We start from the raw sequence: 18,975 nt of genomic DNA, 5'->3' as shown, positions 1-18,975 counted from the left end.
TAGCCCAAAGCTGCTGTGCTTTCCAGAGATACCCATTTGCCTTCAGACACCCTCTCCTTAATGCCTTCCCTTGGGGGGAAACAGAGACATCAGTGCAGGGACTTCCATTGCTTCCCTCCCAGTAACATCCAGAAAATTCCTTCCTTCTAAAATGGGGGTTAAAGCCCAGTCAGGACTGCAGCACAACATTGCCTTGCTCCTCAAGAGAGGGAGGGTAAAGCTGCAAGGATATTGCCGTTTCCCCACTTCTTATATGGCAGGAAGGCTGAGATTAGAGACACGGGCTGCCTTCTCTTTGTCCAGCTGGGTCTGATGGTGCAGGAGGTTTCTGACACTGTTTAGAAAAGGGGCCACTTGGTGGGATGGGCCATGCACATGCCAGGATCTCATGGGGAATCCTTGCTACAGGGGGGTGGTGTGCCCCTTTGCTGGCTCGGCTGTGCTTTTGTTATGCAAAATCTCTAAGCAATTTGATTTTGTGCACATGACCCAAGTACTCAGAAATAGCGAGGCCTGGTGTCACTTCTGTGATGCACAGTGGAGAGGGGACATCAGCTATTGAGCCCTCACCACCTCTCTTGAGTGCCTCTTCACTGCTCACAGCAAACTCCTTTTTGAACAGACCTGTTATATCCTTTAGGAGTGGTTTCTTGCTCCTGTCAACCTGTTGCTCTAACAGGAAAAGGATGCCACATTTGATGCGCTAGAACTGGTCTGCTGCAGCATAAGGGCTTCTAGTCTGAGTCATTTCAGCCGTGATTTTACAAGAGCGTGGGCATCTGGGCATGACAAACTTGATTAACTGGAAGAAGTGGCCTTCATTATGAATACAGGGCATCCTTTTAAGCCTTGTTCTGCTGCTGTGAAGCTTTACCTCTCTTCTCTCTCTCACCTTCACACATAGAGGCATCTTTCCATTTGTATTTAATTTGCACCAATCCCAGTTTCTGCCTGCAGCTCGGCAGCAGGTAGTATCCAGCTAGCAGGACGGCACTGAGCAGGCTCTGTATGTGCCCAGAGCAGAACGATGGTCCCTGCCCCAGTGCATTTGCAGTCCGAGCGTGCCAACAAACAAAGTGCAGAGGTATGCTGGAAGCAGGTGGTGGCTTTGAGGGGTGTTGCCTTGAGAAAGAAGTGAGACAAGGTTGAGCAGTGGTTTCAGCATGCCTGGGAGCCTCTCTCCGCTCTGCTTTAAGGACACAGGAAAAAAAAAAAAAAAAGCAGGAGAGATTGGGGTTGCTGTGTTTGCCCAAAGCCCTCTAGGCACTCGGGCTGGAAACAGATGCGTCCAAGCGTGCAGACCCTGCATGTCCCTGCCACTGTGACTGGGGAGAGAGGTCCCCACAGCACCCCAGGTCTGGCACTGCTGGCACAGTCTGCTTGGCTGGGGAGATGCCTGGGCATGGCAGCCCCTGCCCTTGGCTTGTTTTTCTCCACAGAAGGTAGAGGTCAGGCACAGAAACATCATCTTGCTGCTGTTGCTTCCTCTCTCCTTCTGCATGTGCCTCCCTTGTGTGTTCTTTGTAAGGAAACAGTAACAAAAAGAAGGAAGAAAAGCTGGGTTTTCCCATGATGTGCAGAGGCAGCAATACTGTGACCTTAGTGCATTTTACCTCAGGTAACTTTTTCTCTTTTTGTGCAGAAAGGGTTATTTTTTACCGGCTTTAGTACCAGCTAACAGATGATGAAGCCGGAGAAGGGGTGGTGTCTTACAAGATCTTCCTATAACTTCAAGGAAGGAGAATCACATAAATGAATGAGAAAGATTTATCTGATATTGTACATCTCCCGTGCCATAACTTTTCTTCTGTCTTCTTTTTTGGTCTACATCTGTGATAAAAAGCTGGAAGATTTCAGCAGCTGCTGTAGCAGAGGGATTGTGTTGAGGATGATACAATTCAAAATCCTCACCACCCCATCTGTTTCATACTGGAAACAGGAATGAAGATTTTATTAGCTTCTCATGTGGTTTTGGACCTAACTCCCAAGCCTCCTCCCAGCTTCTTTCCTCACCATCTTCCTCATACCAGCCAGCCTCAGGGCTGGTTTCTGGCTAGACCCAAGGCAGTGTTTTCATCCCCTTCCACGCTCATCCCTCTTTCACAGCTTGCTCAAATGGCAGCCCCTCATAGATCAGACATTGATGCGAAGCTGATCGTGACAGTTTCCAAGGGAAGTGTGTCTCCTTTCTACACGTTGCCCAACAGCCATCGGCTACCTGCTCCTCACTGCGGGTCCCAGGCTTGCTGTCCCCTCGCTGCTGCTGAGGCTATGGGGGAGAAGAAGGATTCTCATCACCCCCCCCACCTCAAGAACTGCATCCATCCCACTAGGATGGTGGCGTGTGGATGCTGGAGTTGAACTCTTCAGGTGAACATTGAAGAGGACGAGAGCTCCAGCTGCGTAGACAGACCTCGGGGGCATTCCTACATTTTAGTGTGCATTTTCCTTGTCACTGCACATTGTCCCTATCCTGATGAAACACCCCATCGAGAGATATTTCTGCCCATGGTTTTTGTGCCTATGCTAGAAATGAGAAGTGGTAGGGTGAGAGCTGGAGGAGGGGAGAAGGGCACGAGGGCGGTACCGACATGTCCCACAACTGCTTGCTCACAGCTGAAAATCCTTTTACCTGCCAGGAGCTATCATTAGACAAGGCAACACTGGATTTTTTTTTACCCTGAAAATGAACTTCAGGAGGATTTTCCTAGTCAAGTGCTTGCTGCTTTTATTTCCAAGTGTAAAATGTGAGTTTTTCTTACCCTTTCTTGCTTTTTCGGGCTAGCATTGTTAAAATTGCATTTTAAACCATTTACAACTTGGTGGGATGTTATTGATAAGAAACTAGTTCTATTTTCCCAATGAGTGGAGACCTTTGGGTTATTGCTGTTATTATTTGATTTAATTTTTGGCTGGGGAGAGGGCAGGACCTATAGAATAGTTTCCTATTCTAGTTATAATAATAAGCTGTAAACAGATTTGGTTTTAAGTTAATGAGCCTTAATTTGACACATGTATAATGAGAAATGTCAGCATGCAGTTTTCTCTCAGCCCTCGAGGTAGCTTGTACTACATTAGAGGTCCAGTTCACGGTGCATTACTGCATGTAATTTCCTTTTCTTATCAAAGATGAGGAAACCTTTTGAAAGTGCAAATTATATTCTTCCATAAATACTAACAGAAAGAGTGATGTATTTCAGTGTCTTCAGTGGAGTTGGAGAAGTCTCAGATGTGAAAACAGCAAGCAAATACATACATCTTTTACATTTTGCATATTATTGCTTTCATTATTTTTAAGAATATTAATCTAAAATCTTAATTAAGGTGTTAACTCATAGATTAGAGAAGGTTATAAGAGATGGAGGCAATACAATCATGCATAGATTTTTTTTTTTTCTCTCTGTTCATTCCACTACAGATTGTATGTATGGCTGTTTAATGATTTTCTTTTCCTAAAAAAAAAATTAATAGATAAATAAGGAAATTTTTTTTTTGTACGTGATCTATAAAACATTTTCCCTAGCAGAAATGAAGATTATTCCCTTGAATGGAAAACTTGTTTCAAAGACTTCCTTACTTCTCTAAAGTTACTATGGGAGTTTTTCCATGTAACTCTTTCTTGTGACTGCGAGTGAGCTCTATGCTTCCAGTTCAGATCTTTCTGCCCCTTGGAGCGTCTATCAGTTGGCATTAGGAGAAATGCTGTTTTGTTAGCTGAACAGATTTTCAGTATCATATGTATAGGATACTCAGCTTTCAGTTAGCAATACTATAGAGATCAGATAAACATCCAGAGATGTGTCTAGGTGGTCTGTCCATAGAGATGGCATTGAATTATCCTTGAAAACTTTAGTTTGTTTTTTTTTTATTTCTTTACTTCCAGAGGAAAAAAAATAAATGATGGTATCTGTTATGCAAAGAAATCTTATTACTAGCTCTAAATACCTGTGCACGACTGAGCAGAAACAAGTATCGGAATTCAAATATTTGGGTATAATCTGTAGTGTCATCTGTGTGGAGGATAGCTGCTTCCAAGACTGTTTGATTGATAGCTTGATTTCAGAATATTTCATTAGATACATCAAATATCTTGTAAGAAATGCAATAGTGAAATAACAGTCTCTCCTTAGACTGGGGGTGAATTGCCGGAAGCACTTCTGTATTAATTTTCTTGTTGCAGAGGCACACAATTTTAGTTATTTGATTATCTCTAATATTGTTAGTTTCATGAAATAGCAACTGGATTTCAGTTTCCCCTCTGTGATATAGTTTATCATTGTCCTAGATACCAGGAATGAAGGACTGTAATAAAAATATGCATAAACATAGGTTTTTTTCTCTCTGTGGGGAAAAAGTGCTTAAAATATATAAAATTAGAGCAGAATCAGCTCTATCTGGTGATGTGAAGAGAAATCCCCTCCTGCTGATTGGCTTTATCCTGTAAATTGAAGAGGAATGAACGTAAGATAATGGCAAATGAAATAAGCTATGGCTCTGAGTGCACATTTGGTTATCAGTGAGCTCATCCCACCTGACACTTGGGAGCACTTTTCTATCTCCTCCTGCAAATTTTCCACCCACTACGGGGGTGGAGATAGTACCTTACTTGAAGTGACCTCCTGACAAACTTTGCACTCTGAAGTCCTGGTTCGCTGGAGATGGGCCTTGCAAAGGCTCTGGAGCAGCCTGGAGGGGAGAGGGCAGGCCACCCAAGCACAGCCCAAGGAGTACTTCATCGCCACTGGTAGGAACGTGATTGATGTTTAGCAGCCTTGGCTTTCCTGAATATCCCCTTCAGCAGCCACATGCTAAGTGCTGCCCAGTCCTTTGGGAAGCACCTACTTTTACCTGTTCTGGAGAGGGGACCTGTCATCAAATGAGACCTGCAAAGAGAAAAGATTTTTTTGGCCTTTGCTTATCTGCTAATGTCTCCAGTGCCCAATCGGTTCACAGGATGTGGTTAGCTCTTTGTTTCTCCCTGCCTTACTTGCCCCACCATGATCCTGTGCTAGGAAAAATCAAGTGGATATATTCCAGGGGGGCAGGGTGCCCGGGATGGGCGAGGAGGGGGCAATGCAAGGTACCAGCACTGGGTCTGCCTCCAGTTCAGTGCCTTACACTCACTTACTGCTTAGCATGGGCCACTATTATTATTGTCGTTATTATTATCGCCATCACTATTATTGCTGAACTGATTGTACTGTCCAGGGCCACTGGTAGTAGTGTTCTTGCTGTCTGTAGTTATGTTTGCAATGATGGGTGCTCTAAGTACCAGCCTGTGCCATGTGCAAAACATACTGAAGGGACCTTATTTTCAGGAAAGGTTAAGTTCATGGGCAGCCATGAATCTTGGCGTCCAAAATCACTCCAAATAAGTCGGCCAGAGTATGAAGCCAGCTTTTGAAAGCTGGACTCTTAGCTTCCTTGCCTCTCAGAATTAAATTGGGTGTTGATACTTATTTAATGAACGATCAAGAGACACTTCGGAGCAGGGGAAGAAGACAGCATCAGTAATGCAGAGAGGCTTAGGCAACTCCGGGGGGGCGGTTAGCAAGTGACAACCTTTTGGGTCACCGCTGTGGCTGCCAAGTGTGGCGGCGGGGGCTGCTGGACACATGCTGATGGGCTGGTTGTGCTTCCCTTTACAGGGTCCAACGCCAACGGGATTTACAGGGCCGTGAATGAGTCAGCTCTTCTCAACATCACTGCTGCTGGGAGCGTATACGAAGTAAGATGGCTGAGAGACAGCAAAAAGTTGCTTCGGATAAAAGATAAGAAAGTTAAGTACTATGTGAACAAGGACCAGTGCAGATGTAAGATATTCCTAAATGGGACTCTGCAAATAGAGCAGGTGATGAAAGAGGACAGTGGAAATTACACAGTGACTGTTTATCAGCAGGATGGAAAATTGAAGGCAGAAGAAGTAATGAATTTGGTCGTTCAGGGTGAGTTTTGCTCTTCCCATACCATTCCCAGCATAGCTGGGAATACCTCCTGCTCTCTCCTACAACCTTTTCTACTCATTGCCCCCCTTTCTGTTTTGGGGGGACTTCTGTGAGATGTATGTCTTTCCTCCTGCCGCTGACAGCCGTCTGCCGCTCTCCTCCCTTCTCTTGCTCCTATTAATGCCCTCTGGACCCTGCTTCTTTCTGGCTCCCCTGTCTTGTCAGCCACCAGGTTTCTACACATGCCCAGGCAAGCAGCTGTGGGCACGTCCATGCTGGCGGCAGGGTGAGTGCGGATGGCTGTACTGCAGCACCGCACGTGGTGCCGGGACCCCTCGGGCGCTGAGCCGGGACAGCATCGCGCGAGCAGGGCTGTGCTCCCAGCAGAACCCTGCTTCCAGAAACCTCTCGTGGGAGCGCAGCAACCCACGTGAGGTGCACCTGTGGCTGATGCGCTGTGCACTTCTCCACTTCTGATGCTCTTTTATGGACACTGAGTTATGACTTTTGGTCTCTAGTTACTGCTCCAGCAAAGTGAGCACCTTGTGTTGCATCTGCCAGCCTCCTGAGGAGAGCCCAGGTGGCACTAAATGCCTGTATTTAGGCAATGTGGTCCCACTCCATTTTTGCTCTAACATAAAAAATAGCCAGCAGTCACCTCCCCTGAGATACACCACAGTAGGAGTTGAATTTGCAGGGGAAGAAGACTCCTGCACCCTATCCTTGCATAGCGTAACACAACAAATATGAAGATTGTGCTGCTCAAAGCACACTTAAGCACACACCTAGGGATTTCAGCTGCATGAATTCAAAGCATGAAGACAGCCTCCATTCCTGTGCTGTATCTTGTCCTGAGAAATCAGGACGGTAGCAGCCCAAAGCTTTTGGGATGAATAGGGAAGATGGGGATGGCTATTCTGCTCTTTTATGGCTGCTGCCACAACCACTAAGCTGTAGGGCAGCATGGTTTTTTTCCCCAGCAAGGGTTTTTTCCCCTGTACTCGGCACTGGTGAGGCCGCACCTCGAGTACTGTGTTCAGTTTTGGGCCCCTCACTACAGGAAAGACATTGAGGTGCTGGAGCGTGTTCAGAGAAGGGCAACCAAGCTGGTGAGGGGCCTGGAGCACAAGTCTTATGAGGAGCCGCTGAGGGAACTGGGGCTGTTCCCAGCAACATCCGCTGCCTCCCCCCGAAAACACAACTTCCTCCCTTCGCCTGGCTGGCTGTAAGCCAGGCTGAGCCTGAAAGTAGTCCAGCCATGGTGATGCAGCTCTGCTTTGCTAGGCCAAATACATAGGCTAATATACTGCATTTTCTTTATTATTACCATGTTACTTCTGCAGTAGAGGTCTAATTTACTCTTTGTTCTTCTCTGGTCTCATTAGCTGGTGTTACTCCCTTACTGCTTATTGGGGGCTAATTCTTTGTTCTGCTTAATCATGGAGTTTTTAAAAAAGAGAAACCATCTCAGACGTGCTTGTCCCTTCTCGTCTTTTTCAGAGCCTGTCCCTCAGCCAATCCTCAGTGCTGAATGCATGAACAAAACCATATCTGTCAAGTGTGAAGTGAAGCAGAAGACTAAAGACGAAACATTTATAATAGAACTGACTCAAGATAAAAGCAAAAAGATCCGAAAGAATGCAACAAAGTTGGAATTGCACACACGCTATTCTGGGATGTTCAGATGTGTTGTTCAGAATCAAGTCAGCAAAAAAATGGCTGAAAAAGTAATTACGTGCTCAGGTAAAAAATCCATTTTTGCCAGAATCTGCTAGGGCAGACCCACAAAGCCTGACGCAGTTGCGCATATCTGCAGGACTGGTCCAGGTACCAGGAGCATCAGTGGTTCCTGGTACCCAGTACTGCAAGTCTACAACTGCCGCAGTTATTGGGAGCCAATGCTGCTGTGGTACCTGGGACGCAAGTCACGCTTTCTGCTTGGCATTCCCCAGTCTTGTCGCATCTCCACCCTCTGCACCCTGCTGCTGCCTGCCCCACTGCTACCCTTATGGCATTCCTGCTCTAACAGTAGGGAGGCCAAGCTGAGGGGAGTGGAATGTGAGATGGGCCATGTTCTTCCTCTTCTCCTGTGGCCAGCAGTGTTTCCCCCCATGCTCAGTGAGGCCTGGGGGTCGCTGGAAGAGGGGGAGAAGTTTTTCTGGAGTCAAGAGCCTTGTGGGTGGCAGGGAGGTCTCCAGGGCGCACCGCAATGCTGCTTCCACTGGGGGTGAAGTCTCCTGGGGGAAGCTGCAGGCTGCCAGTGAGATTAGGTTGGCTGAAGGGTGAATGAAGGGGAGAGATATTTTTGCTCATCCTGTCATTTGCTCCCTCCCCTCCATCACTGCTGACTCTTCTTCCAAAAGTTGTCAAGGTATCCTGATAGACACAAGTGGTGTCAACTGTCACTGTGGTAGACCAATGAAGTAAAGGAGAAAGTGGGGGGCTGGGCCTGAAAGTGCTTTAATCGCACACAGCAGTCTGCAAAAGGCAGAAAGCACTTTCCCCCTCATTTTTATCCTCCTTTATTCCTTTAAAACTAATTGTACTTCCCCAAAGTTGACTTCAGTCAATCAGTCACGCAGTCCAAAGCCAAAGAGTTGACTTCAGTAAGACAGTCTAAAACTACCCAAGCTACCAAGATATAAATTAACAGCCACTATTTGGAAAATAGTGGCATGGGATCTTCTCCTATGTATATGAAGCCATGGCATTGATTTCAAGGGATTTGCTCTTGATTTACATCCTTGTGGTGGGGAAATCAGTTGCACATTATTTTTCTCCTCTCCATGATCATACCTGTGAAGGTGGTGGTAGCCTGCTACCTGTGGATGTGGATGAGTGCTCTCACAAGGGGAAAAATAAGCTGCTTGGACTCTCCAGCTTGGCCTAGAAATCAGGAGGGATGATATGGAGAATTTAGCTGAGCTTTGGGTCCGTGTGGCTCAGATAAGCATGGCTCAAAAGTACCATGGATTTTCTTACTCACTGGAAGCATCTTCTTTCTAAACCACAAACACAGCAAAAGAACTGAAGGAATTGCATTTTAAATGGGCAGAGTCATGCTGAAAATGATTAGATGGGCAAAAGAAGTCATCGCTCTCCCCGTAAAAGTTTTGAAAGTTAAGGCAAAACCAAGGGACAGTTCATACTGGTGTGACACTAGATGTGGTGTTAAGTTCAAAGTTCAGATTTCCAGTGCAGTACTGGGGAAAAGTCCTTGAAGTTGCTGGGCTTGGGTTCATCCCACCTAACTGCCAGCACTTCACTTCAAGCATGTGCTTGCTCTGGATTCCCGCTAGAGCTAGTGGAGAGTGGGGAGCTCATGAGAGCTGGCTCAGTATTTCCAATTTCCAGCTCTTTATGCCATAGTGAATTTAAGGAAAAGTCCAAGTCCCAAGGCTAGCCCACAGTGTGAGAAGGGAGGGAGCAAGCCTTAAGGTACAGAGGCCTTACTGAAGCGATCCAAGGTCTGCTGTGGCTGGCTGAAGGGCAATGAGCCAAGGAATGGGGCGGGACCTGCTCTCCCACACGTCCCATGCCTCCTGAAGGATCCCCCTGATGCCTAAAATAGCTGAAAAAGGGTGGTTTTCTGCTGCATGAGTGCCTGACCTGATGGGCTGCACAGCCCCATTGGTGCTAGCATTGGGAAGGGGCTGGGGCATGGGATGGGGCATGGACTTTAGAGCCAGGTGTAAAAACATGCTGCTGGATTAGGTCCATTTAAGGCCAGGCAAACTAGCTCAAACACTTTGTCTTAATGAGGAAATGCTGGCTGAAGATAGCCATCCTGGGAAATGAGCCAGGCAAGCATGGGCCTGCCTGCATTGCTGGTATAGGCAGGCATTGCCCATCAGCTAGATACTTTGATTTTCCTTCTTCTCACTCTTGAGAAGTGCTCTTCTTTCACAGGCTGAATTGGGTGGGAGAATTTGTTTTTTTCTCAGATCATTAACAGAGAAGTGAAATGTTTGCCACACTGGTCTTTAAGCTACAAATCTAGCATTTCTCAGACACCAAAAACCCACTAAAACCATGCAGCACTGCCCTTCCTGCTCAAAAACGAAAAATGCCTCAGACCTTTTTGTGTGGTGGCAGGACTCTACCAGCTCGATAGTAGATAAAAAAGATCCCTCAGCTTGCAGTCAAACCTTCCAACCCTGCTGCCCTCCATGAGCATCTGGTCCTGCATTCCAGGCCTAGCAGCTTGAATTTTGACCTTTAGCAGGCAACCATGCTTCAGAACGGGCTTCAGCTCAGCTAACTTTTTATATAAACGTAACTATGTGTGAATCTGCCTGGGCTCACCTTATAGTTAGCTGGGAGAAACAGACACAGAAAGGGCAAAATGTGCCTTGGTGTAACACTGGCAGCTAAAACGGGTGAGAAGAACCACATCACTGAGGGTGCTCACCTTTTTTTTCCACTGGGGCAGCCCAGGCTGATGGTGGCCTTTATACTGTAGACATCTCGGCTTTGGTGTCATCACTCTTTGCCCTCCATAGGCGTGGCCAGTGAATGTTAATGGTGGCACCACTGGTGTCATCTCCTTTGGAGCTTTGTCCCCAAGGAGCCAAGGAACATGCACTTCTGCTGGGTTCAGCTCCATGGCACCTGTGCTCGAGCATGAACACCGAATGCCAGGAGGACAGCCCAAGCAGGAAGTGGCGAAGGAAAGCTAGTGTCCAGCAAACCTTATCTGGCCAAAACAAGGAATGCTCATATAAAGTTTTGCTCTCTGGACAAACTGAACTTTCATTTTGAGGCTCTGGGATATTTGGTTATGTTTTTTTCCCTATTTTTTTCTTTAATTAGCGTACAGCCAAAAATTGAACAGGAAGTACCAAAATAGTATGAAGCAAGCTAATTTCAGTGTTTTCAGCTCAGTAGGAAGTACCTAAAAAAGTTTACTTTTGTTCAATGCTGAGCACTGCCTGGATGGTCGTTGTCCTTAAAAGGGTCCATTGCTAGCAGGAACAGGGCATATGTGGTAATTTAAATAAGGTGAGCTGGCACACATGAGTGCTCTGGTTTCAATTTTCTGCAGAACTTGAATCCATCAGGGACCAATCAAAATTCTCCACAATGAGGACCAGCAACTTTCTGGGCTCTCTCACTGGGGCTGTGTTTACAGTCAATGGAATAAAATACAGAATTCTAGGTAGGCATTGTGGGAGTTATTTCTTTTCCTCTAACATCCTCTTTCATTCCCTTAACTAGGTCATCTGGATGTTTATCTCATCTTAAGCATAGCAGGAGGTGCAGTCTTCTTTGTCATCTTCATGATTTTGCTTATTTATTGTATCAGGAAAAAGAAAGCAGAAAGGCTTGAAGATGATGGTAAGTGTTTAAGGAGCTTTATGTTGCTATTGATTACAGCAGCCCTGTGGGCAGGAGCATGCTCTCTGCCTTGGCATGAGTAATAACCTGTTTTTCGAATATGGTGAGTCTTGGCACATCAGCTGGCATTGCCAGCCTCAGCTTCTGATATATGCTTTGAACAAAAGACTTCTTGTCCTTAAGCCCTTTTGTTTATTCACGGGGGAAGAATTGCTCCTCTAAAGCTCCACCAAGGCCACCAGTCATGAGCATCTGTGGGGCTAAAATACACAATTAGATATCCCATCAGCAGATTTTTTTTCATTAAATTTATATGGTGTAAGATTAGGATCCTTGAAATCATTAGTCACATTTGGAAATGTAGGTAGCAAGAAGGGGCAAAAAGGGCTCAGCTTTTCTGTGAGTTTCCTCAGACACCTCACAGAACTTGTTCTCTCTACAAAACAATGTCCTTGGAGGCCTATCAACACCAGAGGTCCAACTTGAGGCACTTTAAAGAGTGGAGGTTTTCAGAGTGGGCAGAGATTTCATCTGTTGTCCAAAATTCATGCCTCTTTAAGACCATAGGAAATACTCTGCCAGAGTTTTCTCTGAGAGTGGGCTCTCAGTCTTGACAGAGAGGTTGCCTTGAATTACAACCTGGACATTGCTGCTATTTTGCGTGGACGGAGTATACTGAACTGCCACTCAGGAAGAGTTATCTGGCCCATATGGAAGGAGAGGCTAAAGCAGGAGGGAGGTCGCCCTGGCAGGGCTTGTTTAAAGGCTTGTTTCTGAGTCCTGCCCCCCCCCCCCCCACTGTGTCAGGCTTCCTGTGTTGTCTCAATTAACAGCTAGTCTCTGTCTGAGTCAGTTCTCGAGTTACAATACTGGAGTAAAAGCTCCTTTGTACGCCACAACGATCTTTGTTAAGATAAAGAGGGCAATGCCTGAAAGAAACCTCAGCTGATACCTCAAAGGTGCTAGTGGTCAGGCTAACAACAAGGATGAGCATAACCAGTCCCATGGCTGAGGGGGGTGCAGCCTCACCGCACCTGAGCGTGGGTAACTCACCATGGCCCTCCTGCTTCCCCTCAAGTTATGACCATGAAGAATAGGCAAGTGCTTTCCCCGTTCGCTGGGAGAGCTCACCACAGTGCAACCACGGGATGTCATCTCAGAAGGCCTGCAATATCTTGTGAAGATAGCCATCTCAGTGTCACTTTATATTATGGCTATTCTTCTTTGAGTGGGATACATTATCCCCTCAACTGTGCAGTGAGAGCATATTGTCAATTCTTGGTTCTGGATTCAGCAAGAATTAAGAAAAAGAGAAGTCTGGGAAAATGAGAACTAATATAGGAGGGTGACTTGCCTCTTTGAAATAGTTTGGTGTGTGCTTAAGGCCATTTCAGTGTCCCAAGAGGTAAATCCCTCAATCCCTAAACTAAGCTGACTGACATTTCAGAATGACAAGTCAGTGATCAACTCAGCTGTTATGAATTTACTTCTTTTACGTGTGGAGAAATTAATACTGGCAAAATGGACCTCAGGCTTCCAGGTGCCTGGAAATCCCAGCACGGATAGTGGCAGGGCAGAATGCTTTGATGTTGCTTCCTGGGGTTACATCTCACTTTCCCTTCAGTGGCCCATTTCCAAAAGAGGACAGAGCAGCCTAGGGTGGGGGTGTCCATCGGTGACCGCTGGGGCCTCCCCGGCAAAGTCGGTTCCTCCAACCCAGAGAGGACAGAGCTGCCCCAAACGCCGCCAGGTACTTTGACCTCGGGCAGGCAGCCAAAACTTTTGGGTTTGCCTGGGATGCACAGGTGGCGGTGATTTTTGTTGTTCACTGGAGTAGCGGGAACACCTGAGAGTGACAGTGGTCTTCCAGGTAAGGCCAATATTTGGCTTTTTCTTGCTTGAGCCAAGCACTTTTCCCTAGCTGTTTGACTTCTGCTTACTACGTGCCTGACTGTGGGATCCTTCTGTCATTGCAGACGAGGAGCGAATGATGCAGGCTCGCCAGGTGGACAGTGAAATGGTGGTGCGGGAGCTCCCTCAGCCGCCATGCAATCCCACCCCAAAGCAGCTGCGCGTGCAGCAGCGGCCGCTGCCACAGCCCCAGGTGCAGCAGCAAGCGCTGCCCCCGCGGCCCAGGCCCCGCACTCAGCAGCGGACTCCAAACCACCCGAGAGAAAGACCTTGAACGTCTGCCCTGGGAGGGACGGTGGTCTCTCTGCTCCACAATTCACTGGAAAAAGAAACTTTCCAATAGTCAGGAACCCCTCCCGCTCAGCCTTGCGTAATGCTCAGCTATGAAATGGCAGCTTTCGTTGCAGAAAATTAGAGCGAGCATCAAATGGAGATGAAGAGACCCAGTGGAGGAGACTCAAGGTGATGGGCATTCATTCCTGTGCCCATTTTTATTCAAGTGCCTCCATGCTAGGGTATGGAGCGTTGAGCCTTGAAAGTTGTGTCTTTCTGTGGTTCACTTGTTTTTACCGCACCTTGTTGTCTTCGTGGTTTTTGGATGGATTATATCAAGAAGAAGCTAAAGCTCTAGTGAGACAATATGGGCCTAAGGATCTTACAGGGTTTTGTCACGTATCTTTCCTTTCTCCTGCCACACATTAGTACAGCTGTCTGGCTTCAGCATCAAATGCGTGACCTCCTGGATCAAAAAATAGTTGTATGTAATTAAATGCTTGCCTGAAGTTGAAAGAATTGGTGTCATCTAATGCAGAGAAGAAAATACTGAAAGGAGATGTGAGAGCCTTGAAGCATTTGTGTGGAAAAAACACAAGTGGGAAAGGAGTAAACTTTTCACTTTCTCTACTGTGTTTAGAACAAAACCCCACAGGTTTAAATTGCAGCAAGGGAGATTTAGGTCAGGATTTTATTTATTTATTTTATTTTTTTTTTCAAACGAAGCACTGAAATAGATTTCTGGGAGAAGATGTCCAGCATTGGGGGTTTCAAAGGACAGATAAGGCAACTATCTGTGAGGCATCCTCATTCTGCTGAGGGCCAGGGGAACGTGCTACATGGCCTTTCTGAGGACTGTTTCAGCTCAGTTTTCTGTGACTCCTTGCTGGCAGATAAAATGAAACTTTATTCTCAGCATAGGTCTGTTTGGCTATCCAGACAATATTTTGTCACAGAAGAGGTCTGGTATCCATTGGCTCATGAAACAAGTGTTGCAAACTGCCAAGCAGGCTGATTACTAGTGGCATTGTCTGAATTGTCATGGCTTTCCATCGTAGGGCCTCCCGCTGATGGTGAAGGACTGTGTCCCTTGGTTTGCTGGTAAGCACCTCATGTATAACCAGGTGATGATAGAGAACTGCTGAGAGATCTTCCTCCCAAAGGGAGAGGTTGGACTGCAATAACTGTGCCTGCATCACCCTCCATGTGCTGGGCAAACACTGCTCGCTCCTCTGGTCCTTGGAAATGTTCATAACTGCCTCTATGGGACAGCTGAGGAGCTGAAAGAGGACAGGCCTTTTTAGAGCAATGTCTGAATGGGTACACTGGCCCATCTGGTGTAAGAGGCAATGCAGGTGGAGGAGGAGAGAGCTGCGAGAGCCACAGAGCATGAGACGTCCAGCTAGCATGTTGTTACATAGGCTTGACTATCCTATACATGCCAGGGGAGATAAACCAGCCATCCTTTGTTTCTCCTCAGAAATGTGACTATTTTTATCTTGTGGTACAGGGGCAGGGAAGTAACTTGTCAGGGAGAAGGAGGTCTCTGCCTCCTCCAAAGCTCAGTCACTTTGCTTGAACTCTGAGAGCAGACACAGTCCTGGGAGTGTCACTTGCTCTCACCTTACCTTTCTGCAGCTTGTTTTAGGGCTTTCACTATTTAAACTTGCATTTGGTAAATATTTCATGGTTTATTTTGTAACATATGCTATATCGCTGTAGCGAATGAATAAAGATAGAGTGGGTGGAGAGGACCTTAGTTCACACCTGTGCTGGTACTTCAGTATCTGGATCTCACTTTGGTACAAAGGAGGCAAGAAAAACGTTTCGGTCCCTCAGCCATGGAAACATGGATGCAGAAGGTTTCACACTGATCTCTGGGAGGTACCGGCCGCCACCTGAGCTGGTGGGCTCAGGTCAGCGTGGGTGAGCGCAGCCGTTGTGCCTGCCTGCCTGCTGTGGCAGCATGCCCTGCCGGTCCTGCATGGCCGGAGCTTTATCGGTGTCCTCTCCAGAGCAAGCAGCCGAGCTGGGACTCCTCTGTGGTTATGGGAGCACTGGTCCTTCCTGGGAGAGAAGGAGGATTACTGGGACCTGAGGAGGAGGGCGGGCTCCTCCTGGGACCCCCTTGCCACTGATTAGTGCTCTCTGTGCCTCAGGCTTAACAGAGCTGCAGGAATGCTTTGGAGATGCTCCTTCCCCATGGCTAGGGCTTGGTAAGCTTCTGTCATGCCTCTGAGGCACCCTCCCGGGCTTTCCACCAGCTGCTGCCCTGGGCCCTCCTCTGCCTGGGGCTGATGCTGGTGGGGTGACACTTGCCACTGCTCCTTGCAGCGGAGCAGCAGTGCATGCGTGAGGTGGTGCCAGGGTGACTCTGGCCCAGCACAGAGGTGTGTTTGCTCTTCTGGCAAGAAACTGCAGCACGAAGCTAAGTCATGCCCAGGATAGGAACAGGAGGCAAGAAGCTTTTCTATTGTTGGTCACAAGCTGGGTCCAAACCTGCCCTCAAGACTGGGCTCGAGACCACCCTGTGAACCATGGAAACCTTTGTTGCCTCAGCTTAGGGCATGTGAGGGCTGAGCACACCCAAAAGCTGCCCTTGGATCCCCTTCCTGGGGAGCGGGCTGTCAGCGGGCACCCTGAGTACAGGGCAGGCCAGAAGCCACAATAGTGGGCATAAGTGAAGCATGGTGGTGTGTGTTTTAATACTGCCTTCCACCTGGCTGCTGTGACCATGGGCTGAGAGAAGCACTCTCAGCCTCAGCCAAATCACCGAGGTCTCCTCTGGGTTACTAGACTCTTTTCAGCTAAATGTTTCTCTTTACATGCGAAGAGGCTCAAAGCTAAGTAAAAAGAGCGGAATTTAGCCCTCTTGGGTGGGTTTGCACCAAAACACAGTCCTCTGTCAGGCATACAAGAAAATACTACAAGCGCAGAGTACCCCCGCACAATGGGAGTCTCGCAATACTTATTTTTGATTGATGCCTTTTTTTGATAGTCACCATTGTTTTTACGATGTCTCATGTTCATTCCTGATACACTGCAATGGACCATACTTGTACAGTCCTGCGTTCCACTTGGTGCCTACTTGAAAAGTCAACAATTTTTCTGAATATGTGTCATGGAGCATTCAAATCTCGGGGTTTTATGCTGTAGAGGATGTTTCAGTTCTGGAAAATGAGCTGACAGCAAGACCTAAGAAATAACAGGAAGTGCTCGGCTCTGGTGATACTTGCTGCAACCTTTCTTGGTTCTTCTTTTGTAGACACATCTACCAGTGAGTCACACAAGATGAAGTGTTTTTCCCCATTCTTCTTATGGGGGATGAGATGAAAGGGCTGACATGCTGAGCTGTGCTCTGTAAGAATGCTGCCTTGTCCTCCCCGATTGGAGAGATGCGGTTGCTGCTGCCCGGGTGTTCGCAGGGGTCGGTTTTGCTTGGTAATGGGCTGCAGAGCCAGCACTGAAGCAATGGGAGGAAAGTGCAGCCCCGTGATCAAAGCGCAGCCCCGTGATCAAAGCAGGTCTGTAGTCGTGCCATGGTCTTGCAGTGCTCGCCAGTTGTGCAGTCTGACTAAGCATGCAAAAGAGCAACGTTTGGTTGTATAGAAGATACAAATCTTCTATCCCAGTCTTAATCTGTGTGACATCAGCAGCACTTGCTGCCCAAACTTGGCCTTTCTAGTAAAGTAGACAAGATCTGCTTGTACCTCAGCTGGGTATTAGCCAGTCCAGAGGGAGGCTCTGTTGCTTCTGGCAAGGCAGTGCTGGAGCCAGCTAGATAATTTCATTTCTAAAATAAAACTCTGAGCTTCTAAAAGGTCAAGTAGGAAACCACAGCTAGTTCAAATGTCTGTCTTGGGATGCTTGCCAAAATGATGCTATGGGGAAAAGACGCCGATTTTGTCCTTATTCTGCAACAAATCTTCAGGCTCTGATGTGGAGATAAACCCCAGCTGGGACTGTGTTGCCCATCAGCTCCCTTCTCCATTCTGACAGACAGGTCATCATCTCCTCAGCCATGCTGAAGTCTTGCAAAAGGCTTAAGAAATGCTGGGTTTGTCTTTCAAACTGTTGTCCTCCACAGGGTGTGCTACAGGCAACAGGGAGGAGCAGAGCTCAGCTAGGTGGGCAAGGTGCTCCACCAATGCTCCTTGCAGGTGCTGGCCGTGCATGCAGTGAGCAGGCTGGCATAGCTGTCACCGTCTGATCCCCAAACCGGCTGATGGTCACCCTTGGCCTGGAGGGACCAAGGGGCTTGTTCATGTGCTGCGAGTAATAATGTAAGAGGTCTGACTTCAGACTTTTGGATAAGATCAGTTTCTAGTAGCTATGAAGCTTGTGAAATAACCCTGCTGGGCAATCTTATCTCATGCTGTGGGAAGAAAGATAAGAGTTAATTGAAGGAGAGCACAATAAGAGGCCCTGTGCCAATAAAGTGGCCTCCTCTCCCACCCTCATCTCAGAGGAGGGATGCCCGATCCAGCCTTCTCCTCACCTTCTCCCCCAACAAAGTGTTCCTTCCTTCCCTGCAGGTGGAATTTTACAAAAGAACCTTTTCCCATCCTTGTAGCCCGGCTGCTGCCTTAAGCCATGGATCAGGAGAGGGTGTGGGAGTGCTTCCCTCCCTCAGGGGTGCAACTTTAGCCTTTACCCTTGCAGAAGGTTGCCAGAGCAGCTGCTCAAGGGGCCTCTGATGCTCACCTCAAACTGAAATTCCCCTCTGCTTTGCTGCTGGAGAGGGGGAGAGCTGCAGCTCTGCAGGCAGAGGGTGAAGTTGCTGTCCTGGTGCAGCTGGGGCTGATTTGCCATGGCTGGGCTCCAAGCACCTCCTGCCAAGAAGGAAGCCACCCCTGACATGTCTGTCCTGAAAGACCAGAAAGGAGTCAACACCCTGACTGCCTCCCAGCTCCCCTTTGGAGGGGAAGAAGGCAGTGAAAGTAAGAAACTGAGCAGAATTTCTCACCCTTTGTGGGTTCTCCTGGTAGGGCAAAGGCAAACAACCCCAAGCTGGTGAGGATGAAAACCTAGAGCTAGCTCACCAGAATTTCTCCTCCTTGGCAAGGGGGAGCTGCTCCCTCCCCAAGAACAGCAGGGACCTGGATGAAGAAGCTTTTCCAAAGCCCGTGGCAGAGCAGCATGATACGGCTGCTGCTCCCCTTGACCTTCTGCTGGAACTGGGAAGGTGCAAAGGGGAGCTGTGGGGATAGAGGAGCAGGTGCGTGAGGAGCTACCTCACATCAGGATCAGTATGGGCATCTGCTAGCTACTGCCCAGGGCTTCCCAGCTGGGATTTGGGGCAGAGGAGGAGGGCGGGAGCCAGCTGAGCTGGCCAAGGGAATAAGCCAGGCTCCATGCATGTAGCATGCTGGACAACAGGGCAGGTGGAGGGGTTGGGCTGGCACAGAAACGGCTGCTTGAGAAGATGAGCTGGATGACCAGGAAGCGGGATTTGAGTCATGGGACTTTCTCATGCTCGCAGTCCTGGGACAGGGCTTCTTTTTCCATG

At 47.8% G+C, this 18,975-nt stretch overlaps 1 protein-coding gene across 1 annotated transcript; it reads left to right on the top strand.

Annotated features, from left to right (window-relative positions):
* The first annotated feature begins 2,405 nt into the window (after positions 1-2,405).
* On the top strand, positions 2,406-14,386 carry CD2 (CD2 molecule). The gene is made up of 5 exons (XM_009916849.2): positions 2,406-2,747; positions 5,649-5,945; positions 7,446-7,688; positions 11,163-11,282; positions 13,259-14,386. Exons 1-5 carry the CDS (start codon positions 2,687-2,689, stop codon positions 13,465-13,467), a joined length of 930 nt encoding a protein of 309 aa, XP_009915151.2. The 5' UTR covers positions 2,406-2,686; the 3' UTR covers positions 13,468-14,386.
* Positions 14,387-18,975: the final 4,589 nt, after the last annotated feature.

The sequence above is a fragment of the Haliaeetus albicilla genome, chromosome 6 (assembly GCF_947461875.1).
Source record: "Haliaeetus albicilla chromosome 6, bHalAlb1.1, whole genome shotgun sequence".
NCBI lineage: Eukaryota > Metazoa > Chordata > Aves > Accipitriformes > Accipitridae > Haliaeetus > Haliaeetus albicilla.
This window is presented reverse-complemented; position numbering and strand designations above follow the sequence as displayed.

What these genes read in the sequence shown, in the direction of transcription:
- CD2 (XM_009916849.2), top strand. Translation starts at nt 2,687, where the DNA reads ATGAACTTCAGGAGGATTTTCCTAGTCAAGTGCTTGCTGCTTTTATTT. An exon ending in AATGAATTTGGTCGTTCAGG is followed by an intron (nt 5,946 to 7,445) that starts GTGAGTTTTGCT and finishes CGTCTTTTTCAG; the next exon opens with AGCCTGTCCCTCAGCCAATC. An exon ending in AGAAAGGCTTGAAGATGATG is followed by an intron (nt 11,283 to 13,258) that starts GTAAGTGTTTAA and finishes CTGTCATTGCAG; the next exon opens with ACGAGGAGCGAATGATGCAG.